The sequence below is a fragment of the Equus caballus genome, chromosome 9 (genome assembly GCF_041296265.1).
Source record: "Equus caballus isolate H_3958 breed thoroughbred chromosome 9, TB-T2T, whole genome shotgun sequence".
Lineage (NCBI taxonomy): Eukaryota > Metazoa > Chordata > Mammalia > Perissodactyla > Equidae > Equus > Equus caballus.
In genome coordinates this window covers 80,854,950-80,877,699 of record NC_091692.1, presented here as the reverse complement: position 1 = coordinate 80,877,699, position 22,750 = coordinate 80,854,950, and the positions used below count along the sequence as shown (strand labels likewise).

General features: G+C 40.0%; 1 protein-coding gene across 13 annotated transcripts in view; it reads right to left on the bottom strand.

Annotated features, from left to right (window-relative positions):
- The window catches only part of TBC1D31 (TBC1 domain family member 31), an 87,167-nt gene that overhangs the window by 1,296 nt on the left and 63,121 nt on the right, over window positions 1–22,750 (bottom strand). For 7 of the 13 annotated variants that reach the window (XM_070221790.1, XM_070221784.1, XM_001497517.5 and 4 more), the window contains 8 exons: window positions 22,249–22,481; window positions 21,821–21,973; window positions 20,668–20,803; window positions 16,014–16,106; window positions 10,270–10,410; window positions 8,446–8,640; window positions 6,210–6,348; window positions 825–920 (listed from right to left, as the gene is read on the bottom strand). In XM_070221790.1, the coding sequence (XP_070077891.1) occupies window positions 825–920; window positions 6,210–6,348; window positions 8,446–8,640; window positions 10,270–10,410; window positions 16,014–16,106; window positions 20,668–20,803; window positions 21,821–21,973; window positions 22,249–22,481 (1,186 nt within the window). The remainder of the gene's footprint in view (window positions 1–824; window positions 921–6,209; window positions 6,349–8,445; window positions 8,641–10,269; window positions 10,411–16,013; window positions 16,107–20,667; window positions 20,804–21,820; window positions 21,974–22,248; window positions 22,482–22,750) is intronic. The other 6 variants (XM_070221787.1, XM_005613265.4, XM_070221786.1 and 3 more) reach the window with 3 other exon arrangements.

Below are 22,750 nucleotides of genomic sequence, written 5' to 3'. Positions count from 1 at the left end.
TTGCTATTAAGTGTATTTCTTATAAAACTAGTCTTAGGGGACATCGTATAAACTTTGTCTTTCTAAAAGAACTCAAAGACCTCGTTAAATTCTGATTGATTTATACAACAGTTTTATTGAAAAAGTTGTTGGAAATAAAGTTTAACAGAGCTTCTTTCCTTCCCCACCTTTTAAAAACAAATCCAAGACTTTCCTGGGAAATCGTTAGCTCCTGTAAGGGCTAAAGCTGTGACTACATTTCCGTAAGACGTTTCCACTTCGTCCCTTCCAGAAATAAACAAAACCTCCGGGAAACCAAGTCAAAGGACCAAAAGTCCAGGCGTCAGCAGGAAGCCACCTGCCCTCAGCGGTTCTGCCTCAGCTGGCCCAGTGCTCGGTCCATCCGTGCCCATAGCAGGCACCAGTTTTCAACGGAGCCCAGCCCAGAACAGTCAGGAAAATTCAAGTAGTAGTAGTAGCTTTGAAAAATAATGCTGAGGTTTTCTTTTCACAAGAATGTAAAAAGTAGTTATGAGCATCATTAATTTACTTAGTCACAGGCTTCTGCTGGAGCCTCCGACGTTTTCGGGCCGCAAGGCTGGTGCTGAAGGAACGGAGGAGCACTGGCGAAGTCGGGCAAACTTTCTCTACTTGGGGTTCCATCTGACCTAGTTTTTCCCCAGCTGGAAATTTGAGAATCTTGCTGCCTCCATATTAGGATTTTCATTATCAATGCCTTGGGAAAATGGCCTCAGTGTGACATAAATACAATTTAAGCCACAGTCTTGCTTAAATATTGCTAACTTTTAAAAGACAGAAGGAATCTTTCTTGCTTATCAACTTACTCCGTGTTGAGGAATCCATCTCAGAAATGTCACTTGATTGGGAGGTTGCAGGAAAACAGCTTGAGGCGACCTGCTCATTTTGGCATCTGGGCACTACTGTTATAAAAGTGAGGAACAAACAGGATGTCTGAGAGTGAGTAGAAAGCCTTTATTAATTCCAAGTGCTCCCTAGTCATTAAAATGGCCAAGGATCAAAAGCCTCTTACTTTTCTGTTCTGAGAAGAAACTGTCACCACTCAAAAGGAAGGCAAATGCAGTCAGTGAGAATTAAGAGCTGAGCTGAAGTTTTGGTAAAATACTTTCAAAGCATCCTTAATTAAAACAAAAAGCCAACAAATAAACAATTCAAAAAAAACATACATTAGGACAGAGATCCCAAATATCTCCTGGAAGATTGTGAGCTGACCAGCAAGCCCCTGCCGAGAAGCGCCGCTTTAAAGCAGGCAGGGCCCCCGCGCAGAGCCAGCCACAGGCAAGGCAAACTGAAACCGAGAGCGAGAAGCACGGCCGTGTGCCAGCACCTCACTGGGCCAACTAACCACACGCCTCATCTCAAAATTTCTACTCCCCCTTCAGCTGTGTTTCCACGGTTCCCAACTCCTACAGCTTTGCATCCAATAAGACACAAGGTCTTCTTGATTTTTCATACCAGCGTCGTCCCTTCCTTTCTACTCCCATCCCTTGGGCCCAAGCCACCAGGAGCCTGGCCCAGACTGCTGGGGTTGCATGGGTTATTAAAATGCTTTTACCTGGTCTCAAGAGCTTCAGCTAAAGGTTTTAACTCATAGTTTTAGCTCAAAGTCATTAAGACAATGTGCCTAGTTACCAAATGACTAATTTGAACTGGTGTAGGAGAATGGAATATGACTCATTTTCAAGGGCCAGCCCCAGTGGCCTAGTGGTTAAATTTGGCACACTTGGCTTCATGGCGGGGGGGTTCAGTTCCTGGGCGTGGACCTATACCACTTGTCTGTTAGTGGCCATGCTGTGGTGGCAACTCACTACAAAAAGAGGAAGACTGGTGGCAGATGTTAGCTCAGGACCAATCTTCCTCAGCAAAAAGAAAAAAAAGGGGTCATCTTCAAATATTTGAGGGGCTGCCATGTATGTGGCAGAGATAGTAAATGTAATCTGCATTGCTCCAGAGAACAGTGTCTAGTGAGAGAATTTACAAAAAACCAGTAAAACAAAACAAAAACAAAACCAGATTCAACTTTACATGAGGAAGGAGTAACCTTTAAATGAAATACTGGCAGAGTAGGGAATAAGGAATGAGCCCTGCAGTTCAGTAAGTATTCTGGCACAGGCCGGAGGACCACTATCCCAGTGGTGCAGAGATGATTCACAGACCGGATACTGGATCCTTCCAAACCTGAGCCCTCACAGGTCCTTGCCTCTCACCGGTCCTCCCAAATCCATTCTGCCACGGCTGGTTAGCTCATCTTCCCAAAGGGCCATGTTGTGAATGTCCTCTGTTCAAACAGCTAACAGTTCCTTTTGCCTACAGCAACATTTCACACATTGTGAGCAGATCCCCCTGTGGAACCTTAAAACAAAAATCCAGCTTCCTAGCTTTCACCCTAGATCTGCCGAATTAAATCACCGTTGGTGAGGTCCTGAATACACGTAGGTTTAAAAAAAATCTGTAATTTACAAAAAACCCCAAAGCTAATTGTAACAGATTTGAACACGTAAGTAAAAAGTGAGTTCTTCTCCTATACTTTTTGAACTGCAACTTGTTTTTCTTAATGTACGTATTTTAAAGCCCCAAAGGTGAGTCTTATTTTAAATTAGTCTTTATTTACTCAATTGGCATTACATGAACCATAAAATTCAAAAGGAACAAAAGGGCACAAACTAAGTTTCCTTCTTTTTCCTTACCCAGGCGGCAAGCCCTATGCCAGGGTTCTCCACAGCTCCTTCTGCTCTGCAGCCAGGCTGGCACACGGGATGGGGCCCAGTTCCTGGGCCTGGCACTTCCGGTCCCTGTACCTACCTTCTCCAATGGCACCTATATCCATCCTTGTATGGTCACTCTGCTCCAGTTGCCCTAACCTCTATCACCACGACAGGCAGCTGCCTGCTGTTGATCAATTACCTTCAAGTTCTATTACACATAAGCAAAGTTTGTGGAGGCTCTCGGTTGGTGAATCCACAGAAATTACAAGGGAAAATTTTTCTGTATATGTTTATGTGCATGTTTCTGGGGGAGATTCTCAGAGAGGCCCACAAGCCACAAATTGTTAGAAAGTGTAATATAATGTTAGAACTGTAACAAAATTAAAGATCACCTAGTCTATAATCTTCTCATTTTACAAATGAGAAAACTGAAGACCAGTACGTATTTCTGAATAAATTCAAATGAATGAAGGCAAGTAGTTAAATAAACTAACCAGAGAGCACAGCTTAGTGACTCGCTAAGTTGATTTAAGCTCTTGTGTTCATCTGCCATAAAGGTGGGACTTGGGCCCAGGACTCCTGTCATCCACTTTCGGCTGCTGCACCTACCGTGAAATTCTCCCTCTGACACGTCCTCCCCACTGCTCTAAGCCCTCCCCTTTCTTCAAGGCCCAGTAGTTTAAAAACCTGGGCCAATGGTGCCACAACATTTACTAATGTATTTTTTTTTTAAAATAACATTTTCACTGAGATACAAGTCACATTCCATAAAATTCACTCTTTTGAAGTGTACGAGTCAGTGTTTCTGGTATATTCAGAGTTGTGCCACATCACCACTAATTCTAGAACATTTTCATCACCCCAAAAAGAAACGCCATACTCATTAGCAGTCACCCACCAAACCCCCAGCAACCACTAATCTACTTTCTGACTCTACAGATTTGCCTATTCTGGACATTTCATATGAAAGGAATCGTATGACGCGTTGCCTTTTCTGTCTAGCTTCTTTATCTTAGCAAAAGGTTTTCAAGGTTCATGCATTTTGTAGTATGAATCGGTACTTAATTCCTTTTTGTTACTAAATAAGATTCCACTGTACAGATCGGCCATATTTCGCTGATCCACTCATTTGATAGATACGTGGCTTGTTTCTACTTTTTGGCTATTACGAATAATGGTACTATGAACGTCATCACAAGTTTTTGTGAGGACATATTTTTGAATCTCCTGCGTATATACCTCGGAGGGGAACTGCTGGGTCATGTAGTCACTCTATGTTTAACCCTTGGAGCAACTGCCAAACTGTTTCCCAAAGTGGCTGCACCACTTTACACTCCCACTGGCACGGATCCAGTTTCTCTGATCCTCACCAACACTTGCTCCTGTTTGATTATAGTCCACTAGCGGGTATGAAGTGGTATCTCACTGTGTTTTAAAAAAATTTTTTAATTGTTTTGTCATTTGGTTTTGATTTGTATTTCCTTAATGACTAATGAAGTTGAACATCTTTTTATGTGTGTATTGGCCATGTGTATATCTTCTCTGCAGAACTGTCTATTCAAATCCTTTGTTCAGTTAAAAATCTGGACTAATATTACTTTATAAGACATAGCTATTCAGCTACAATTTAAGTTTTTGGACCTCGGATTTTAGGAGCAGCAAGGGCCATTCACAATGTCCAGAAGGTTCTGTTTTCTGGAAGAGAATAAGAATTTCTTCTCCATTGCTAGTAAAGATTTGACACTGGGCGAGTTTTACGTAAGTGCCCTGCTGTTGGCACATGCCTGTCTGCTTCCTAGCTCCTGGTGCCTCCCTTCCAGGCTCTGAGTGACAAACCAGCACCGAGCACCTCCAGCCAAAAGGTCATCCTCCTAGTTAGAGCTGATTATCTCCTGGTTCCAGGACTAAATGACTCTGGTTTAATTTATACACACTAATTAAGAAAATGACAAATCCTTACATTTTGCCTTTTGAAAAATGGATGATTATTAACCAATTTTAGGTGAAATTTAGGAAAGTTAAAAACTTTAGGTAGCACGCTGGGACGACATCACGGAGGCAGAGGGGCCGACAAGTAGGAAGACTGACGAGGGAATTTTTTTGCAGTTTCTTCCTCTTTTCAATTTCTAAATCCACAGGTTCTCTAAAAGCCTCCAGGTTTGTTTCTTTCCAAAGCAGGGGTAAGTGTGAGAGGGCTGGGGAGAAGGGGCAGCTCCAGCAGTATCTTTCATAAGCCAGTTTTAAATAGCTAATTTGTGCAAAGAGTGACATTCCACTCCCTAGTCCCCTCAAGTGCTCTGGGTGCTATTTGGGACCTAAATCTAAAGTGTGAGAAATAATGAGGGGTTTCAAAAGTAGACAATTATATGATGACAGCTTCAAATATATATTTTTACTTTTCAAATTTGTGAATTATAAGAGTCATGCACATAGCAGCATCATTCACAAAAGCCACAAAGTGGACTCAACCCAAATGTCCATCAACTGATGAATGGATATATAAAATGTGGACCGTCCAGACAGTGGAATATTATTCAGCAATAAGGAGGAACGAAAGCATTGATATACGCTACAACATGGGTGAACCTCCAAACATGCTAGGTGAAACAAGTCAGACACTAAAGGCCAGAGACTGTATGATTCCATTTATACGAAATTTCCTGAGGAGGCAAATCTATAGAGACAGGAAGGAGATTAGTGGTGGCCAGGGGCTGGGGGTAGGTGATGGGAAATGGGGAATGATTGCAAAGAGGTATGGCATTTATTCTGGGGTGCTGAAAATGTTCTAAAATGGATTGTGGTGATGGCTGCACAACTCAATCTATTTTTTAATATATGGTAACACAATACCATTGAACTGTACACTTTAAACAGGTGAATGGTATGCCATGTGAATTATCTATCAACAAGGCTGTTACTAAAAAAAGCAACAGATATACATTACAAAGACCAAAACAATACAAACTACAGTAAAATAAAAGTTCTCTGTATCTGTACTCTATTTTAGAATTTTAAATTGTAATTCTGATTTTTCAGCTGATGCCACTGTAAGCCCTGAACCAAAACCTAACGTTTGGTTCGATCTTACAAGAAGTTTCCTTGTGCTACTTTAATACTCTATTGTTCTGAGGACCAGCTATTGGCAAAGCACAAATTTTTACTAAAATGAACTAGAAATAGCACTTTCGGAACAAAACATATTCTAACACATTAAGGGAATGCCAAGGAACCATGGAATAAAAGACAGTCCTACAGGATGGTTGAGAACTTTTTCTTGACTGGAGCTGTTTTTTTAACAGCCCCATTTCCTCAGCTTTTTCTCACTCTTTTTGACCAAAAAAATGGTGACTAGTGATTACCTTTTGGCTGAGCAATAATTTGAATACCAGTGCCACAATATACCTCAAGGACTTATCCACGATAGCAGGTCACATGAGATGAGCCTGTGACAGCATGAAGAGGGAGAGAGGCACTTCAGACACTCACCTTTACCATGCGGACGCTCAGCATGCTCCACAGCGTCACTTATCTCCTTCTCTAGAAACCACTTTCTAGATGCGTCTGAAAGGGCAGAAACCTTCCTTTCCGATTTCAAATGGAAGTCTTTTTCTTTGGCTTCTTCCCACTAAATACAAATAAGTGAAAAAAAAAAAATCACATAAAAACTGTGCTAATGCAAGCTCCTGCAGAGGAATGAGCCTGTTTCCTCCCCTCCGCCTCCTCGTGGATGCCCCAGGCACGCAGCAGCCATGTGGAATTAGGGCGGCCTGGGTGCCTGGGCCCAGGGCTGCCGCAGGGCTTCGAAAGTAGAGGCACTCCTGACGGACCCTCAGTACCTCAGGCGCCACGTGCAAACAAGTGTCATCGAAATAATCCATTCCAACCCATTTCAAATCTCAACTCTTATGGGATTAAGCTAGTTTTTAAATTAATGGCAATTGTTTTATTTAATTTGAACGCTACGCCTTTAAAGTCTACAAAATTCAGAGACTGAATTCTTGCGACGATGACTACAGGGAAGCTGTGTGATCTCCATTAGCCCCCACCTTCTTCTTTCTGATGTGAGAAAACAATTATCTTAAATTAGCTCAAAGGGTACTAAAATTATAAATTTAAAATACTATATAACACCTTAAGTTACCAATGTTCTAGAGATGCTACAGCTTTTATATGCAAACACACGTATAATTTTTATGTTACAGAAATGCTAATGTATTAAATATGCATTACATTACAAAAATACCTAAAGGAACCATTAAGGCCGGGAAGGACCATCAAGGTCCATCCCTTTCAGGTTCCTGATGAGGAGACTGAGTCTGAGTGATGTTCCAAGGCCACAGAGTCGCCAGCCAGCTCTAGAAGCCAGGACACCAGACACAGAGAAGCACCTGTCCCTGCAGAGCCTGGGCGGTGCCTATGACTCTCAGGCTGCTCACATGGACCACTTCACCGAGGAGAGCAGCAGCTGCTCTGTTTTTTTTAAGATTTTATTTTTCCTTTTTCTCCCAAAGCCCCCCAGTACATAGTTGTATGTTTTAGTTGTGGGTCCTTCTAGTTGTGGCATGTGGGACGCTGCCTCAGCATGGCTTGATGAGCTGTGCCATGTCCGTGCCCAGGATTCGAAATGGCGAAACCCTGGGCCACCGAAGCAAAGCGCTCGAACTTAACCACTCAGCCACGGGGCTGACCCAACACCTGCTCTTACCCACTCGTGCCCTCGAGTCAGCAAGCCTTGCCTTGAAGTTAAGTGGGCTCCACCACAGCTTCCCGAGGAGGAGAGCCTCGGTGACCCGGGCATCCCTCCCGCCCCTCCCTGTCCTTGGTGGAAGGGCCGTCAGCTAGGGGCCCACGCCCCTGCGGTGAGGTCGGAGGAAAGTGAATCTGGAATAGCAACTTGAAGAACATACACGATGGAAAGCTTTCAGAATAGACGTTATGATGGAGCAGCAGAAACAGGAAGGGACTGAAGCCAGCTGCCTCGTTCCTGATCTCTCCCCAGCCCGTCAGCGTCCTCAGGGAAGGGCACTGTGTCTGCAATGTCTACAGAGCAGGGAGCCCGGAGCTGAGGGGAGGATCAACCCAAAGGTAACACGTGTGCGACGAATATTCAAGCTGCCTCCTCAAATCCATTCTTTGATTCTTCTTTAGAATGGAATTCTAATTTTATTTGACATGATAATGTTCCCTGCTAAAGATACTATATTTCCCAATATCCTTTGCAATCAAATGCGGCTAGAAATGTGGGATTTCCAGAAAGGAGTAAAAAAGGAATTGTCTTGGCTGGGAGGTGAGACCTTTTGCACTTCTGTCCTATATTCCTCCTGCTGAATGGAACGTAGATGTGATAGCTGGAACTCCAGTCATCTTGGATGGTAAGGCAGCCTTGAGAATGGAAGACATACACCAGGAAGCCGGTGGAAAGGCTGGAGAAGGCAGCTTCCCTGACGACCTGGGAGCCAGGATACCAAGGACTGCCCACCTCTAGACTTCTTTCATACGAAAAAGAAAAATACTTCTGTCTGTCTCATAGTCACTGTTATTTTGGTTTTGTTACCAGCAGCTACATATAAAACATTGGATGTCGTCTTTGCTCAACATCTATTAAAATGAGATCATCTTTAAGATCTTTTCCAACAAAAATTATTTGGTGTGGTGCTTTTGTCATTTGATATGTAATATTCCAAAATTTAAATGGTTAATAAGTTTACCACACCATTCTTACCTTTTTAGCTTCCTCCTCGCTCAATGCATTTAATACTTCTATTTCTTTCCTTCTGTTTTTCTGAAGGAGTTTGGCCGTTTCCTGGTAACACTCATTTCGCTGTAGATCACCACTTCTTTGCTTACGTAAAGCTTGAATTCGCCAGTCAGTATTCAGACATGCTTGTTCAGCTTTTGCCAAATTTTCTTCAATTAACTAAGAAAAATTTCAGAAACAAGGTCAGACTATAGAAAATTATGGTTTATCCATTCAACGTATTCAAGAGTCTAGGGCAGCTGTTCAGCCTTGGTTGTATATTAGAATCAACTCAGTGTTTAAAACAAACTGATGTCCAGGCCCCAGCACAAAGCAGTTAAATCAATCTCTGGGGCGGCTGGATGCAGGTACTTGTAGAAGGCTCTTGAGGTGATTTTAAGGCAGAGCCGAGGCTGAGGTCTTCCAGGCTAGGCTAACGGATGGGTGGGATTAAATACCTCCATGTTTCAGCCCTTTGAAAAGGAATCAGAAGAGTCCACTCTTACAGACTGGACAAAAGCCTATGAGGAAAAAAAAATGGTGCGATATTCCAGAGGGCGCAGCCAAGGGATTTTGCGGAACAGAAGGTACGAAACCTTACACTATCCCTGGGTTTTGGACCAGGGCCAGGCCCTGCCACAGACCCATGTAACATTTCGTTAAAAGGATAATAGAGAAAGTTCTTTCTTGATGATTTCAAATTCTATTTCAGTCCATTTAAGCCAGCACTCCTGAAAGGGTACTCCACAAGAAATTCTATAACATAAGTTTAGGAAATTTTCTTAAAGATTCATAATGTACTATATCTTCAGACTTGGCATGAAAAAACCTAACTTTAAGACAGTATTTCTAATACTTATTTGCCATCCCCTATTTTATTGAATAATAAATAGTTACTAATGACAAATAAATGGCAAACAATAGGATACACTGGAGTATATGAGGAAGCCATTTGGTGTAAACCTAATTCGGCCTGACCTTGTTTTTCCAAAAGGGCCTGACATGGCCGTTGAGCATGCATTGTGTATCTGCTTTAAGCATTTGCTATGTCCCAAAGACAAGATCAAATGGCCTTAAGATAAAGATGCAACTTCCCACGCTGGCATTTCTGTAAGGATAAGCATCTCTCCTCATGCTTGGAACTGATTGCTGCGCTCCCCTGTGATCACCCAGCTCGAGACAACAGACCTACCACCCTGCTGTGTCCACTGAGACCTGCTGTGTCCATCAGTCGCTGTGCCGACAGAGCAGTCTCGTGACTGCTGTAACAGAGGCATTCCAACCCTGTGAAACATGCTCTTTGAGGGTATATAACCACTCTGTACACCTTCCTTGTGCAGAAGGAAGGCCCCGGGCTCTATGGTCCTCACATTTGGCTCAGAATAAACTCACCCCAATTTTCATTTATAGATTGCTTATGGACTATTTTCGCCGACACGAATACTCTAGACAATCCCCTTTGGAAATGCTGGCTCGTATGCCAGGCCGAGACCCGAGGTTTTGCAGCTGATCTCCTCAGGGACAGTTTCTGAGACGTGACATGGTGGGACACTACAATTTATAAAGTTACCTTTTCCTTTGTATTTTCTTGTCTTAAAAGTCTCAGAGTATAAAAGACAAGTGTATATGGCTGTCAAAGAAGTAACCTATAAATAAAATAATGTGAGATTCTAGAAACTCTAATAACTGAAGCAAAGAAATGAATAACTTCAACTTGACAGAGTTCAATTTTGAATTCCTTCTTTTAAAAGGATGACAAATGGGAATGTCTCCCTCCATACATATATGCTAAATTTACCATATTTTTACCTTCTGGGTGTTTTGGATCTGAGTTTGATGTGTTTCCATCAGTTTATGAAACATGTGTTCTTCAAGATCCACTTTTCGTCTATAGGCATCTGCATCTTCTCTCATTTCTTTTGCAATAGCTTCTTGACTTGTACTAAGATTCTGTTAAAAAAAATCGTTTGTTAAAAAAAAAAAAATCACCGATCTATATATAATGTTAGAACACAAAAATGACCGTTTTTCAGAATACTAATATGCTCACAAATAAAAAATGTTATCATCTTCCAAAGTAAGAAGCAAACAGCAGTGACATCAGTGAAAATAAGAGTAAGGAACTGTACACACTCCTCCTAACAGCACGAGAACACTGGGTAAACAAGCTTTCTCCTGGCTCTGGAAATCAGCTGAAGGCTCACAGCAATCTGGGGAGCAGTTATTTATAAAAACGGCTAAAACCTGCTAAGAATGGCAAGCTGGACAGCATTTTTAAATTTTTTTTTATTTTGAGGAAGATTAGCCCTGAGCTAAGTACTGCCAATCCTCTTTTTGCTGAGGAAGACTGGCCCTGAGCTAACATCCATGCCCATCTTCCTCTACTTTATACGTGGGACGCCTGTCACAGCATGGCTTTTGCCAAGCGGTGCCATGTCTGCACCTGGGATCTGAACCGGCGAACCCCAGGCTGCTGAGAAGCGGAACGTGTGAACTTAACTGCTGCGCCACCCTGGACGGGCATTTTTAACTTGCACGACTCCTATTCCTCCCCATCTCTCAGCTCTGCATTAGCCTTGAAAACCAGCAGCCTGATGGCCAATGGAGGGGGCACAATGGGGCTGGAGCTCCTTCAAACTCCCTTTCCCAGAGAACTGTCACCAGCTGACCTGGCGGGTGGTTCTGGAAGAGCCCACTACCAAGGCTGTCTTTATTTGACCTGACTGAGAACTAGTCTACTTTTAACAGCTTTTTCCCTGGAGACAATCAGAGGAAGCAGTTGAATATCCTGGCTGCCTGAGGCAGTGGGTCACAGAGCAAACAACAGGCTCCTCAAAAAGCTTTATAAGAAAAGCTGGGGAATTAGACGTCTACAGCGGGTTTTGAAAGCTCTGACAGATTCCTGGGACTCTAGAAGGCTGCGTGCATGTTTAGGGCTGTGCTCATGCCAAGTGCTGTGTGAATGCTCAGACCTGAGAAGGTCCCAAGCTCTCAACTCTGGTGAATTGAGGTTTTGCATCATGAGGAAGTAAAATCTAAGACAGAGTTGTAAACTATCTAGCTGAGTGCTGAGGGTTAGCCCCAGTGTGATGCACACAGCCCCCAGCAAAGACTAGGGCCTTACTGGTTCAAGGCATCTAAGAAAACCTCTGTCCAGAGACTTCAGTGGCTACAAATAACAAAGAACAGAGAATTTACAGAATTAATTTAGAAAAGTCACTAAGCAAAGAAACAACAAGAAACCCTGCGGGGCGGGGGGAAGAGGAGAATCTGATTCCAGAATTGCCATATTTTATTACTTAAAATGTCTAGTTTTCAACAAAAAATTCTATGACATATTAAAAGTCAAGAGAGTATGGTCCTCCATACTTTGAATAGACATGAACCACATGATCTCCAAAGAAGACAGGAAAATGGTCAATAAACACATGAAAAGATGCTTGACATCACTAGTCATTAGGGAAATGCAAATCGAAACCACAAGATACCACTTCACACCCACTAGTATGGCTATAATCAGAAAAACACCAACAATAACAATTGTTCCTGAGTACAGAGAAATTGGAACTCTATACTCCTAGGTATATATTTAAGAGAACTGAAAACACATGCCCAAACAAAAAGTTGTACATATATGTTCACAGCAGCACTACTCATCACGGCCAAAAAGTGGAAACAACCCAAATATTCACCCACTGAAGAAAAGATAAACAAAATACAGTCTATCCACAGAATGGACTATTATTCAGCCATAGAAAGGAATGAAGTACTGGCTTATGCTGCAACATGGATAAACCTTGAAAACATTACGCTATGTGAAAGAAGCCAGTCAAAAAAGACCATATATTGTATGATTTATTTATATGAAATGTCTAGAATAGGCAAATCCAGAGAGACAGAAAGTGAATGAGTGGTTGGCAGGGGCAGGAGAATGGGGAGTGAGGGCTAATGGGTACAGTGGACGGGGGAGGTAGCAAACAGTATTCATGAAGACTTCAGTTAAAAAGAGCAAAATATCAATTTTATGTTCCAAATAATCTCACTTATTCTTACTGATGATATCAGTAGGCATTTTCTGATTGACAGATTCTTTTCCTACTTTTCTAATTATCTACTGGCAGCATAACTACCGTCATAATTAGTTAAAAATGTGTTTCACCTATATGTAGAGAAGATGAATGTGTGAAGAAATTTACTGCCAAAAATTGTAACCCACTTAACCATCTAACACCAGAAGCCAAGTTTACATAAGTTAGGGCTCATCAACAGCCACTACGAATGACGACTATGAAGGCATATGACCGTTCAGAAAAAGGATTTTATTAAGTCAAAGAGAAAAGCAAACTACAGAATTTTAGCTACTCCATAGAGAGGTAAAATGGTGCATGTATAGAGATTAAGGGTCAGGAGGAAGACAATGGAAATCTAAAAATAATGAAGAGCATAAGATAGGGTGACGGTTTGAAGCAGCAGACGGAGGGAGGAAGCTGTCAGCTCATTTTATAAAATGATGGAGCGTTTTAGGCCAAGGGGGAAGGAGGGGAACTAACAGCTACCCAGCTGGTGCCACACATCAGACACTGTGCAGTAAAGGGTTCACTCAGTAGTGTGATTTATTCAAATCCTGAACCTTCCACAAAAACGATTAGCCCTTGACCAGCTCCAAGCCCTTGGAATATCCTTCCTGATAGGAGTGTCTCTGTACAGCTGGGGCCTTGGGCTGGGCCAGATAATTTATACTAGCAATGTTATTCACAGTGGGCACCTTGGGCCACACATAATCAGCCTGCCCACCGCTGAAGAAGTAAGGCCAGCCACATGCATGTTCCACGCTTACATGACCAGCCCCCAGGCAAATCCTGAACACCAAATTCAGGTGAGCTTGCTTGGTTGGTAATACTCTATAAGGGTTGTTACACAACTTTGCTAACAAAATTAAGTGCTATCTGTATGGTACACTGGGAGAGGACAACTGGAAGCTTGTGCCTGGTCTCTCCTGGACTCCACCTATGTGTCTTTTTTTTGTGCTGAGGAAGATTTGCCCTGAGCTTACATCTGTTGCCAATCTTCCTTTTTTTTTCATATGTGAGCCACTGCCACAGTGTGGCCACTGACAGATGAGTGGTGTAGGTCTGCGCCTGGGAACGCCAAAGTAGAGTGTACTGAACTTAACCACTAGGCCACCAGGGCTGGCCCCCTTATGTGCCTTTTACCTTTGCTGAGTGTAATCTGTATCCTTCCAGTGTAATAAACTGTAACTATGAGTATAACAGTTTTTCTGAATTCTCTAAATCCTTCTAGCAAATCACTGAACCTGAGGGTAGTCTTGGGAACTCCTGACACAGACATAAACATACTAACTTATTTCACCCTCACAGCAATCTTGGCAAGGCTAGTCTTATGCCAAGGAGAAGGTACACACGCACGAGGACACGCACAAGACAGAGACAGAAAACGGACTTGATGAAACAAGGTCCTAGAAAATGAAGAAGGAGATAGCATCTGGATCGTAGGCCAGTATTTGCTTCTTTGTTCGTGCTTAGTTTTATTCTTTTGTTAAAAAAATTTTACTCAAATTAGATATATATGGAATGCTGAGCTCATATTTCCAATAGAGGTAATCACAATATCATCTGTTTTCCTAGGATATAATTTGTTTAGAAATAGACACATTTAACCAACCTAACATAAGAGGTAAGTTTGGCAGATAAAGTGTTAATCACTAAAGTTAACTTGAAAAAGGCAGTAGCAGCACCTTTCTATCGAATGACCTCATAAAATCCATGATTTTATAAGTTAGTTTTACTGAGTAGGTTAAGTCTTCTCTAACTGTATTTATTTGCTTTAATATATCTTTCAAAAGATAGCAAAAATGATATGATACACAGAAAGAAACAATATCATTTCTGTGGCATTCCAGCAAGCGTGCCGGAAGTTGACTCTTATCATGAGGGAACAGAGAAACACTAACTGAGGGACATTCTACAAAATATCTGGCCTGTATGTTTCAAAAATATCAATATCATAAAATTAAAGACAGATTCGGGAATGGTTCCAATTTAAAGGAGACTAACGAGACATAAGTGACAAATGGATTATCTTAGATTTTCTTTTTCTCTAAAGGACGTTTTAGGACAATAAGTTTATTCTGATAAAATCTAAATAAGGTGTTTGCAACAGATACTAATAATATTGTAATTTCCAGATTTTGATAACTGTATTGTGGTTATGTAATAAGGAATCTTTGGTTTTAGGAAATATACACTGAAGCAATTAGGGTTAAAGAGGAACATGTCTGCAACAGTATCTGTGTGTGTATATGTGTACAGATAGAGAAGGATGATGCAAATTTAGCAAAATGTTAATATTTGAGAATCTGAGAAGAAACTATTTGGAAATTCTTAGTGTTTTTCTTGCAAATTTTCTGTTAACTTGAAATCATGCCTCCTGGTGCCACCGTCTCACCTCCCCCAAAGAAAAGATAGTAGAAAGTAAACTTAAGCTTGGTCCAGATGAATTAACCTAATTCAAAATCATGAGAGACCTCGCTGAAGGAAGGGTGAGTCACTGGTTTAGCTCTTCAAGTTCAGCGTGGAAACTTAAAAAGTGGTGTAAGCATGAATGGATGCTATATGTTTTAAATCTTATTTAATGTGAATAACAATCAAATGTACGTTCCCTGGTGTATATCTGCAGTTATCACTAATTTGAAACTCACAGGTGGACTTTAAGAGGGCTGAAGGAAGTTTCAACATTAAATAGATGAGTAGCAAAATGCTCTTCCTCTATAATAAATATTTATATTAACAAAGTTCCTTTTCCCAGTGTCTTGGAAACTGAATTATGTGTGTAAGTAGACGCTTGCTGATTTGATCCCAGAAGATTCCATTTTAAGTACTTCACAGCTCTCGCCTGATTGACCTTAGAAGGTCCCTGTGAAGCAGTGGGACAATTTTGCAGTCACTATCACAGATACAGGAAAACGCAGTCAGCTGGTAGAAGATCCTGAGGCAAAATCTGGGGCTTACATCTGGTGCTTCAGACACTAGACTAAGTTGCTAAGAGAAACAGGAATTAAAGAATTACAACAAGCTCTGTATATTCAGACATTCTGGCTACCTTACAATCCTCGATGGCACTATATTCTGCTTAGAAAAACAAATAAAATGAACATTAAAAAACCATGAACATACACTCTAAAAAGAGCTCATATAGGGGCCAGCTCAGTGGTGCAGTGGTTATGTTCACGTGCTCTGCTTCGGCAGCCTGGGGTTCACAGGTTCGGATCCTGGGCACGTACGGACCTACACACCACTAATCAAGCTATCCTGTGGTAGCATCCCAAACACACAATAGAGGACTGGCACAGATGTTAGCTCAGTGACAATCTTCCTCAAGCAAAAAGAGGAGGACTGACAACAGACGTTAGCTCAGGGCCAATTTTCCTCACACAAAAAATTAAAAAACAAAAAAATCCTTAGTACTAAACCCAAAAAAAGAAAAGTGTTTGCACAAACCCTGCTTTTCTTATATTGCAAATAGCTGATTTATACCTTCTCATAAAGTCTTTTTTGTGATTCGAGTTCCAGACGTCTCATTTCTAGGTCCTTGGCTGTGGTAGCAATTTCTCGATCTCTCATGTGTACCTACGGCCACAAAGCAAACTGTGAATACCAAAAAGAAACTTACAAAATAACTTTCACTTAATAGATTTAGTAATCTTATGACCTAAACAACTCACTAAAAGTATGTAAAACAATAGGCATCATTAGGTTTTTGAAACCAGAGTACCTGACAATATATTAACATTCACTGTGGAATCTAGGAATAACGTCCGACTTAATGTTAAGCTTAATTTTCCAAAAAAGAAAGCACAATTACCATATGCTCATCTACCCAGACTGGGAGACCAGATGGCAGTTCTCACCATATTACATTAGCCAATATTATGAGTTAGAAAAACTTGAGCAATTTAAATTTGGGGTGGATAAGAATATGGAATGTTCAATCTTATTAAATATAACATTTATCTGATGTTCTTTTTGATTCAACCTCTATACTTCTATAAATTCGGTTTGGCAACCAGTTTAAATTTACTGTGGACTATTCAGCCTGTATGTGCCCTCCTTGGACTCAGGGAATTGGAAGCTCACCTTTCTCCCAAATTTGATTACTTGCAAGCTTTACACTCCTATACACTAGGGGGTTTGCATAAGGCACTCTTTAGACTAGAGAATCTTAGCAAGTGTCTTAAATACTGGGCTGGCTAAAGTCCCAATTTTGGGGGATGAGAATAAAATACATGACGTGTTTCAGAAAAAAACAAAACTACAACCCATCAGCTATCTGAGCCCATTCATTTATTCAGTAAACATTTAATGATTGCATTACTACCTGCAATCATAAGGCAAAAGGTTAGATATTGTAAAGATAAAAGACACTATCAAATACCTATAATAGGAGAAATAAACAGTAGAACTGAGAATGTAACGTAATGCGTAAGGACATACATCCAAGGAGTAAACCACCATGGACTGGCAGCCAGCTCCACTTCAGGAGGTTACTGAGCAGTCAGCTCAAAGGTGGGGATACCTGAGTTTCTGAAGCAAGAGCAGTGACAACGCCAAGAGGTGGAGGAGAGGTTTGGCAGAGCAAAGAATGCCTTTCAGGAATTTCAACTACAGAAGCTCTTTTGCTTATGAGTCTTCAGAGATACAAACAGCTATGTGCCAGAGCAAAAACAGATCAGCACTGCTTGCTGCTAACGGATGTCCATGGTCACTCTGGACTCAAGCAGCCTGTCCTGATGGATGGAGCCTGAACTGTGCCCAGAGAAGCTTCTGCAGTTAGCAGGGTCAGAACTATCAGATTAGGAGGCTGGAAGGGTAGGCAGAGGCCAGAACACGCCATTGGAAGGAATTGAGAGCATTCTCTGACCAGAAAATTGCTTTCCACTATCCCAAAGGGGTCTGGAATAAAGAGGTCAAGTGCTAAACCCGTATTACTTTTGGAGAAGAACATATACTTTTCTACATGGAGTTTTCAACCTCATTCACTAGATGAGAAAATTAAAAGGAATCAGAGATTTTAAAAACCAATTTAGGGGCCGGCCCGGTGATGCAGTGGTTAAGTTCGCATGTTTCACTTCTCGGCGGCCTGGGGTTTGTCAGTTCGGATCCTGGGTGGGAACATGGCACCGCTTGGGAAAAGCCATGCTGTGGTAGGCGTCCCATGTATAAAGTAGAGGAAGATGGGCACAGACGTTAGCTCAGGACCAGTCTTCCTCAGCAAAAAGAGGAGGACTGGCAATAGTTAGCTCAGGGCTAATCTTCCTCAAAATAAATAAATAAGTAAATAAAAAAGCATTAAAAAGAAAACAATTTAAAAGTAATCAGCTTTAAATAAAACAAAAGAGTATTACCTCATGCTATAAAGAGATAACAGATTTCTAATACAGATGAATTAAAAATACTTTAAAAGATTTAAAAAATATTTAGTATTTTATTAAAACTAGGTTTGAAACTCCCTAAATTAAATTCAATGCAATCCGAATAGAAATTCCAATAGGATGGGGGAGGTGGGGATTCAGAGAGAGAGAGGGTGACAAAATTTTCAAAGTCTATTTGAAATGATAAACATTTGAGAATAATGAAGAAAACTCTGAAAAGGCAGATTAATAGTGGGAATTAGTTCTACCACTTAGTAAAACAGTGCAAAGCTGTTTTCTAAACAGTGTGTACTGGCTTAGGAACAGACAGACCAATGGGAGAGATCAAGTATATAAGGGAATATAACATTTAACAACCGTCAGTTGGCAAACGACTTTGGTAATACTCAACAAATGGTGTTGGGACAATGGACTTGCCTTGGGAAAGAAGCGAGCTTGATACCTAACTCATTCCTTACATTCAATTTTCAGATGCATCAGGGGTTGGCAAACTTTTTCTGTAAAGGTTCACAGAGTAAATATTTTAGGCTTCGCGTGTCACAGTTTCTGTCACAACTGTTCACCTCTGCTGCTGTAGTGCAAAAACAGCCAAACACAATGCGTACACAAACAGATGTGACTGTGTTCCAATAAGACTTTACTGATGAACACTGAACTTTGAATTTCATGTTTTAAGAAATTTAATAGGGCCCGGCCCTGTGGCCAAGTGCTTAAAGTTCCACATGTTCCACTTTGGCGGCCCAGGTTTGAGGGTTCAGATGCTGGGGTGCAGGCCCACTCCACTCATCAGCCATGCTGTGGGGGTGTCCCACATACAAAATAGAGGAAAATTGGCAGAGACATTAGCTCAGGGCAAATCTTTCACAGCACAAAAAAAAAAAAATGTATGTCATGAAATTATTATTCTTTGATTTTTTTTAACCATTTAAAATGTTAAAAGCATTCTAACATAAGACTAGAAGAAAATATGCATAAGTGGTAATATAACCTTGGAATGGGAAGGTCTCTATAAATATGACACGAAACCAAGAAGTCACAAAAATTTAATAAAGTTGGTTATCCAAAAATTAAAATATTTCACATAAAAAAAAAAGAGGGTCAGCCCTGTTGGCCTAGTGGTTAAGTCTGGAGTGCTCTGCTTTGGTGGTCTGGGTTTGGTTACTGGGTGCAGACCTACACCACTCATCTGTCAGTGGCCATGCTGTGGTGGCGGCTCACATACAAAAATAGGAAGATGGGCAATCTGAATTGTTTAGTTCATGGCAAATCTTCCTCAGCAAAAAAAAAAAAAAAGAAAGAAAGAAAGAAAGAAAGAAAAAAAAAAAGAACACTAAACATGCTTAAGAGACAAGCAACACAGACCAGAGGAAAACATTTACAACAGACAAAAGGGTTAATGCCCCAGCCTTAGGCTGTGTGGCAGCCACAAGTGGCTGCTGAGAACTTAAAATGTGACTAGTCCAAATGGAGGTGCGCTGTAAGTATAAAAACTCACTACTGGATTTCAAAGATTTAGTAGAAACAAAAGGTAAAACGTTGTTAATAATGTCTTTATACTAATTACATACTGAAATGATAACCTATAGATACATTGAGGTAAATAAAACGTTATTAAAATTAATTTCACCTGTTTCTTCTTACTTTTTTAATGTGCCTAGCAGAAAACTTAAAATTACCTATGTGGCTCACACTATTTCTTTTGGACACTGCTGCCCCAAATGATACAAAGAGTCCATGTAAATTGATAAGAAAAAGATGAACTTGATAGAAAAATGGACAAATGATAAGGATGTGCAATTTACAATTCTTCTCCAAATGGAAGATAAATAACTGTAGAGATATTTAACCTCATTAGCAAAAAAAAAAAAAAAAAAAAAGGTTAATTAAAATGTATAATTTTCTCCCTATCAGATTGGCAAATATCAAGACTGACGTACTCCAAGCTGCCCAGGGTATGGGTGCTCTTATACACTTAAAATGGCCTAAGTGGGTTCACTTCTGGAGGACAATTTGGCATAACCGGGAATTTACTCAACAAGCGTGTGTGCACACACTCAAGGACTTGAACAGACAAGGTGCAACGCGGCACTGCTTCGTGCGGCAAAACACTGCAAACCACCCAAATTCCCAACGGTCAAGGACTAAACTATGACATATTCATACAAGGGAATACTATGGAACCATGAAAACGAGAAAGAGAGACACAACACAATGTGTGTGACAAGAAATTCAAAATGTATCATTTTAAGAAGCAGGTCACAAAAACAATGTCTAGGAGAATAATCCCATTTTTATACAAATATAAGAAAATATGAACGCAACTATTGCTTTACCTATAGCAAAACATCTGAAAGACCATGTAATTAACCATTTTTTAACAGTTTATCTCTGGGGATGAAATGAGAAAAGAGTGGAAAAGGTCTATTTTTAATTCCATATATTTTATAATGAAAATGTTTTTATATTGGCCGTGAGTAAGTTTTTATATTTAAAAAAAATATTTCCCCTATTAAAATTAACTTAAATTTTTAGAGAAACTGTCACCAAAGGCACCAGTCAACTTGACTAATTTTCCTGGCATTTCTAAACTATTTAACAATTAATGAAATAAAAAGAGAATAAAAGCTGAGGGAAGAATAAATAAAACGAAAGGGGCTATTTAGGATTCATGTGAACTCTAGGAATACTATTTAATTTGAAGGTGCTCATTACATTTAAAGGAGAGTAAACAGAGATAATGTATGAGTGCTAAAATGAACCTTTCTCTCAATTTCATCATCCAGTCTTCTTAATTCCATTTCACGTTGATCTTGCTGAAGCTTCAGAAAACGCCTTCTTGCAGCATCTTGTAAGTGCATTTCCTTTACTTTCAGTTCTCTTTTCACAGCAGCTAGTCTTAAACACAAAAAACATCAAGAGGAACATGTAATAATATTTCCCAATATAGATTTAAATGGAAAAATATTGTTTCCCAACAATGAAAGGCTGACACCTAGTTTGGTCCACTTTCCCAATTTAACTGGTGCCATTGTAGCACAGCCGTCTTTATAATACAAAAATGAAAGATGCCCAATTACAAGTCTGCATTCATGAAAATGATTAGTGGTCCACATGCAAGTGGATGGCCTTTCCATATTCAAAAGTTCTCAAGTGTCTGCTACTCAGATGATCTCAATACAAGTGATACCCTTTATCTGAAGGGAGGGCGAAAAAATGCTCCCACGTTACCAAAGATCACATATGCTTATTCTTTTAGAATTTCAGTAGCAGGTTAACGGCTCAGTTCAGTAACTCTTTTTAACCCACACCAGAAATCTGTTTCATAAAGTCCCACCCAAGAATAAGAATTGATGAACACGTAGAGAAGTGAGTTTCCCAACAATTAGGCTTAGTCTCCATGCTTGTCCCATATTTTAATTAAACATTTTATCTATTAGCAAACTTCTGAATAAGCGTTAATACTTCTTGCCCTGTCCTCCAAAGTATGAAATGAGTAGTGACATAGTCATTTTATGTTTCAATTTTCAGTTCACACAGATACGTTTAAAACATAATTTAAGAAATTATGCTCCCTAAGGGTGATTTACCCAGCACTCTATTACAGGGCATTTCTGCCCACTATAGAATCTTTCTAATAACATCTTCCAAGGCACATTAGATCTTGTAGTACTTCTGAATAATCAGTACAAAGTTATATCATATTCAGTGCAGCTTTAGAATTATTTTACTATATGCCAATTTTTGAAAAGTGGTATACACAGATTTCTTTTTATTAACTGAAATATTTGCTGAAAGAAACAGCACGGCTGGGTAATCCTATATATAGTATTGTTCCTATAATGAAAATGAAAGAAAATCAAAGTTATTCAACGAACTCATATGCCCAGATTTTTCCAAACTGATAAAACCTACTTCTGTCTTTGTTGTATCATTTTCTCCTCCTCTTGTAAGAGCATTTCTCTCCTTGTTTCTTCAGCTTTACGAAGTAGTTCTTGTTTTTGGTACCAAGCTTCATATTCATCTCTTTGCTGGTCTACTTCAGCTTGCATATCTTCAACCGTCTGCCTTAAGTAGACAATATTTAATATTATATCAAAACGCCAACAAGAAAACTGAGTAATTTTAGTTCAAGAACAACTAAAACACAAAATGTAATCCGACTGATATGCAACTGTTTTCCTTCTATATGCAAGAAGTAAGTATCTTTAAAAATATTTCCAGTCTTCAAATTCTGCTTTCACAGAAATATTTAATAATTTACATGTATTTTTCATAAAAAATTTTCTTAGTTATAACAGATTTTGTTTCTATTACACAAAGAACAACTATTCCATGATTACCTCTCTCTGAGGTAGTCCAATTCATCGTTCCTTATTCTTTCTCGTTCCTGTGTCTGATAGTCCACAACGAACTTTGGATATTTATTAAACACTGGATACTGCCCTTTTGTCAGCGACACAAAAGCATCAAGCATGCTGTTTGGATGAATATCGGCAGGCGTGGTGTCCATGAGATGATAAACTTCTCGAATTACGACGCTGATGTCCACATTATTCCGATGGTGAAAAAAATACTGTAAGAAAACTTTGTGTTTAATTTGAGATTTACCTAACAAAGCAACTATGAGGTGGAATTAAAACAAGAGTTTCAAAAGGAAAACATGAATTTGTCTTTAAGACGATTTTTTTTTTTGCAAATTCACTGACGCTTTTCTTAACCCAAGTTTTAAAATGAAGAGCCAATTTAATATTTTCAAAATGCAATAAAATTGCCAAAACCACATTATGACCTTTTGAAATAACACTTTTTAAATTTTAACACAAAATGAAGGCTTCCTTTATA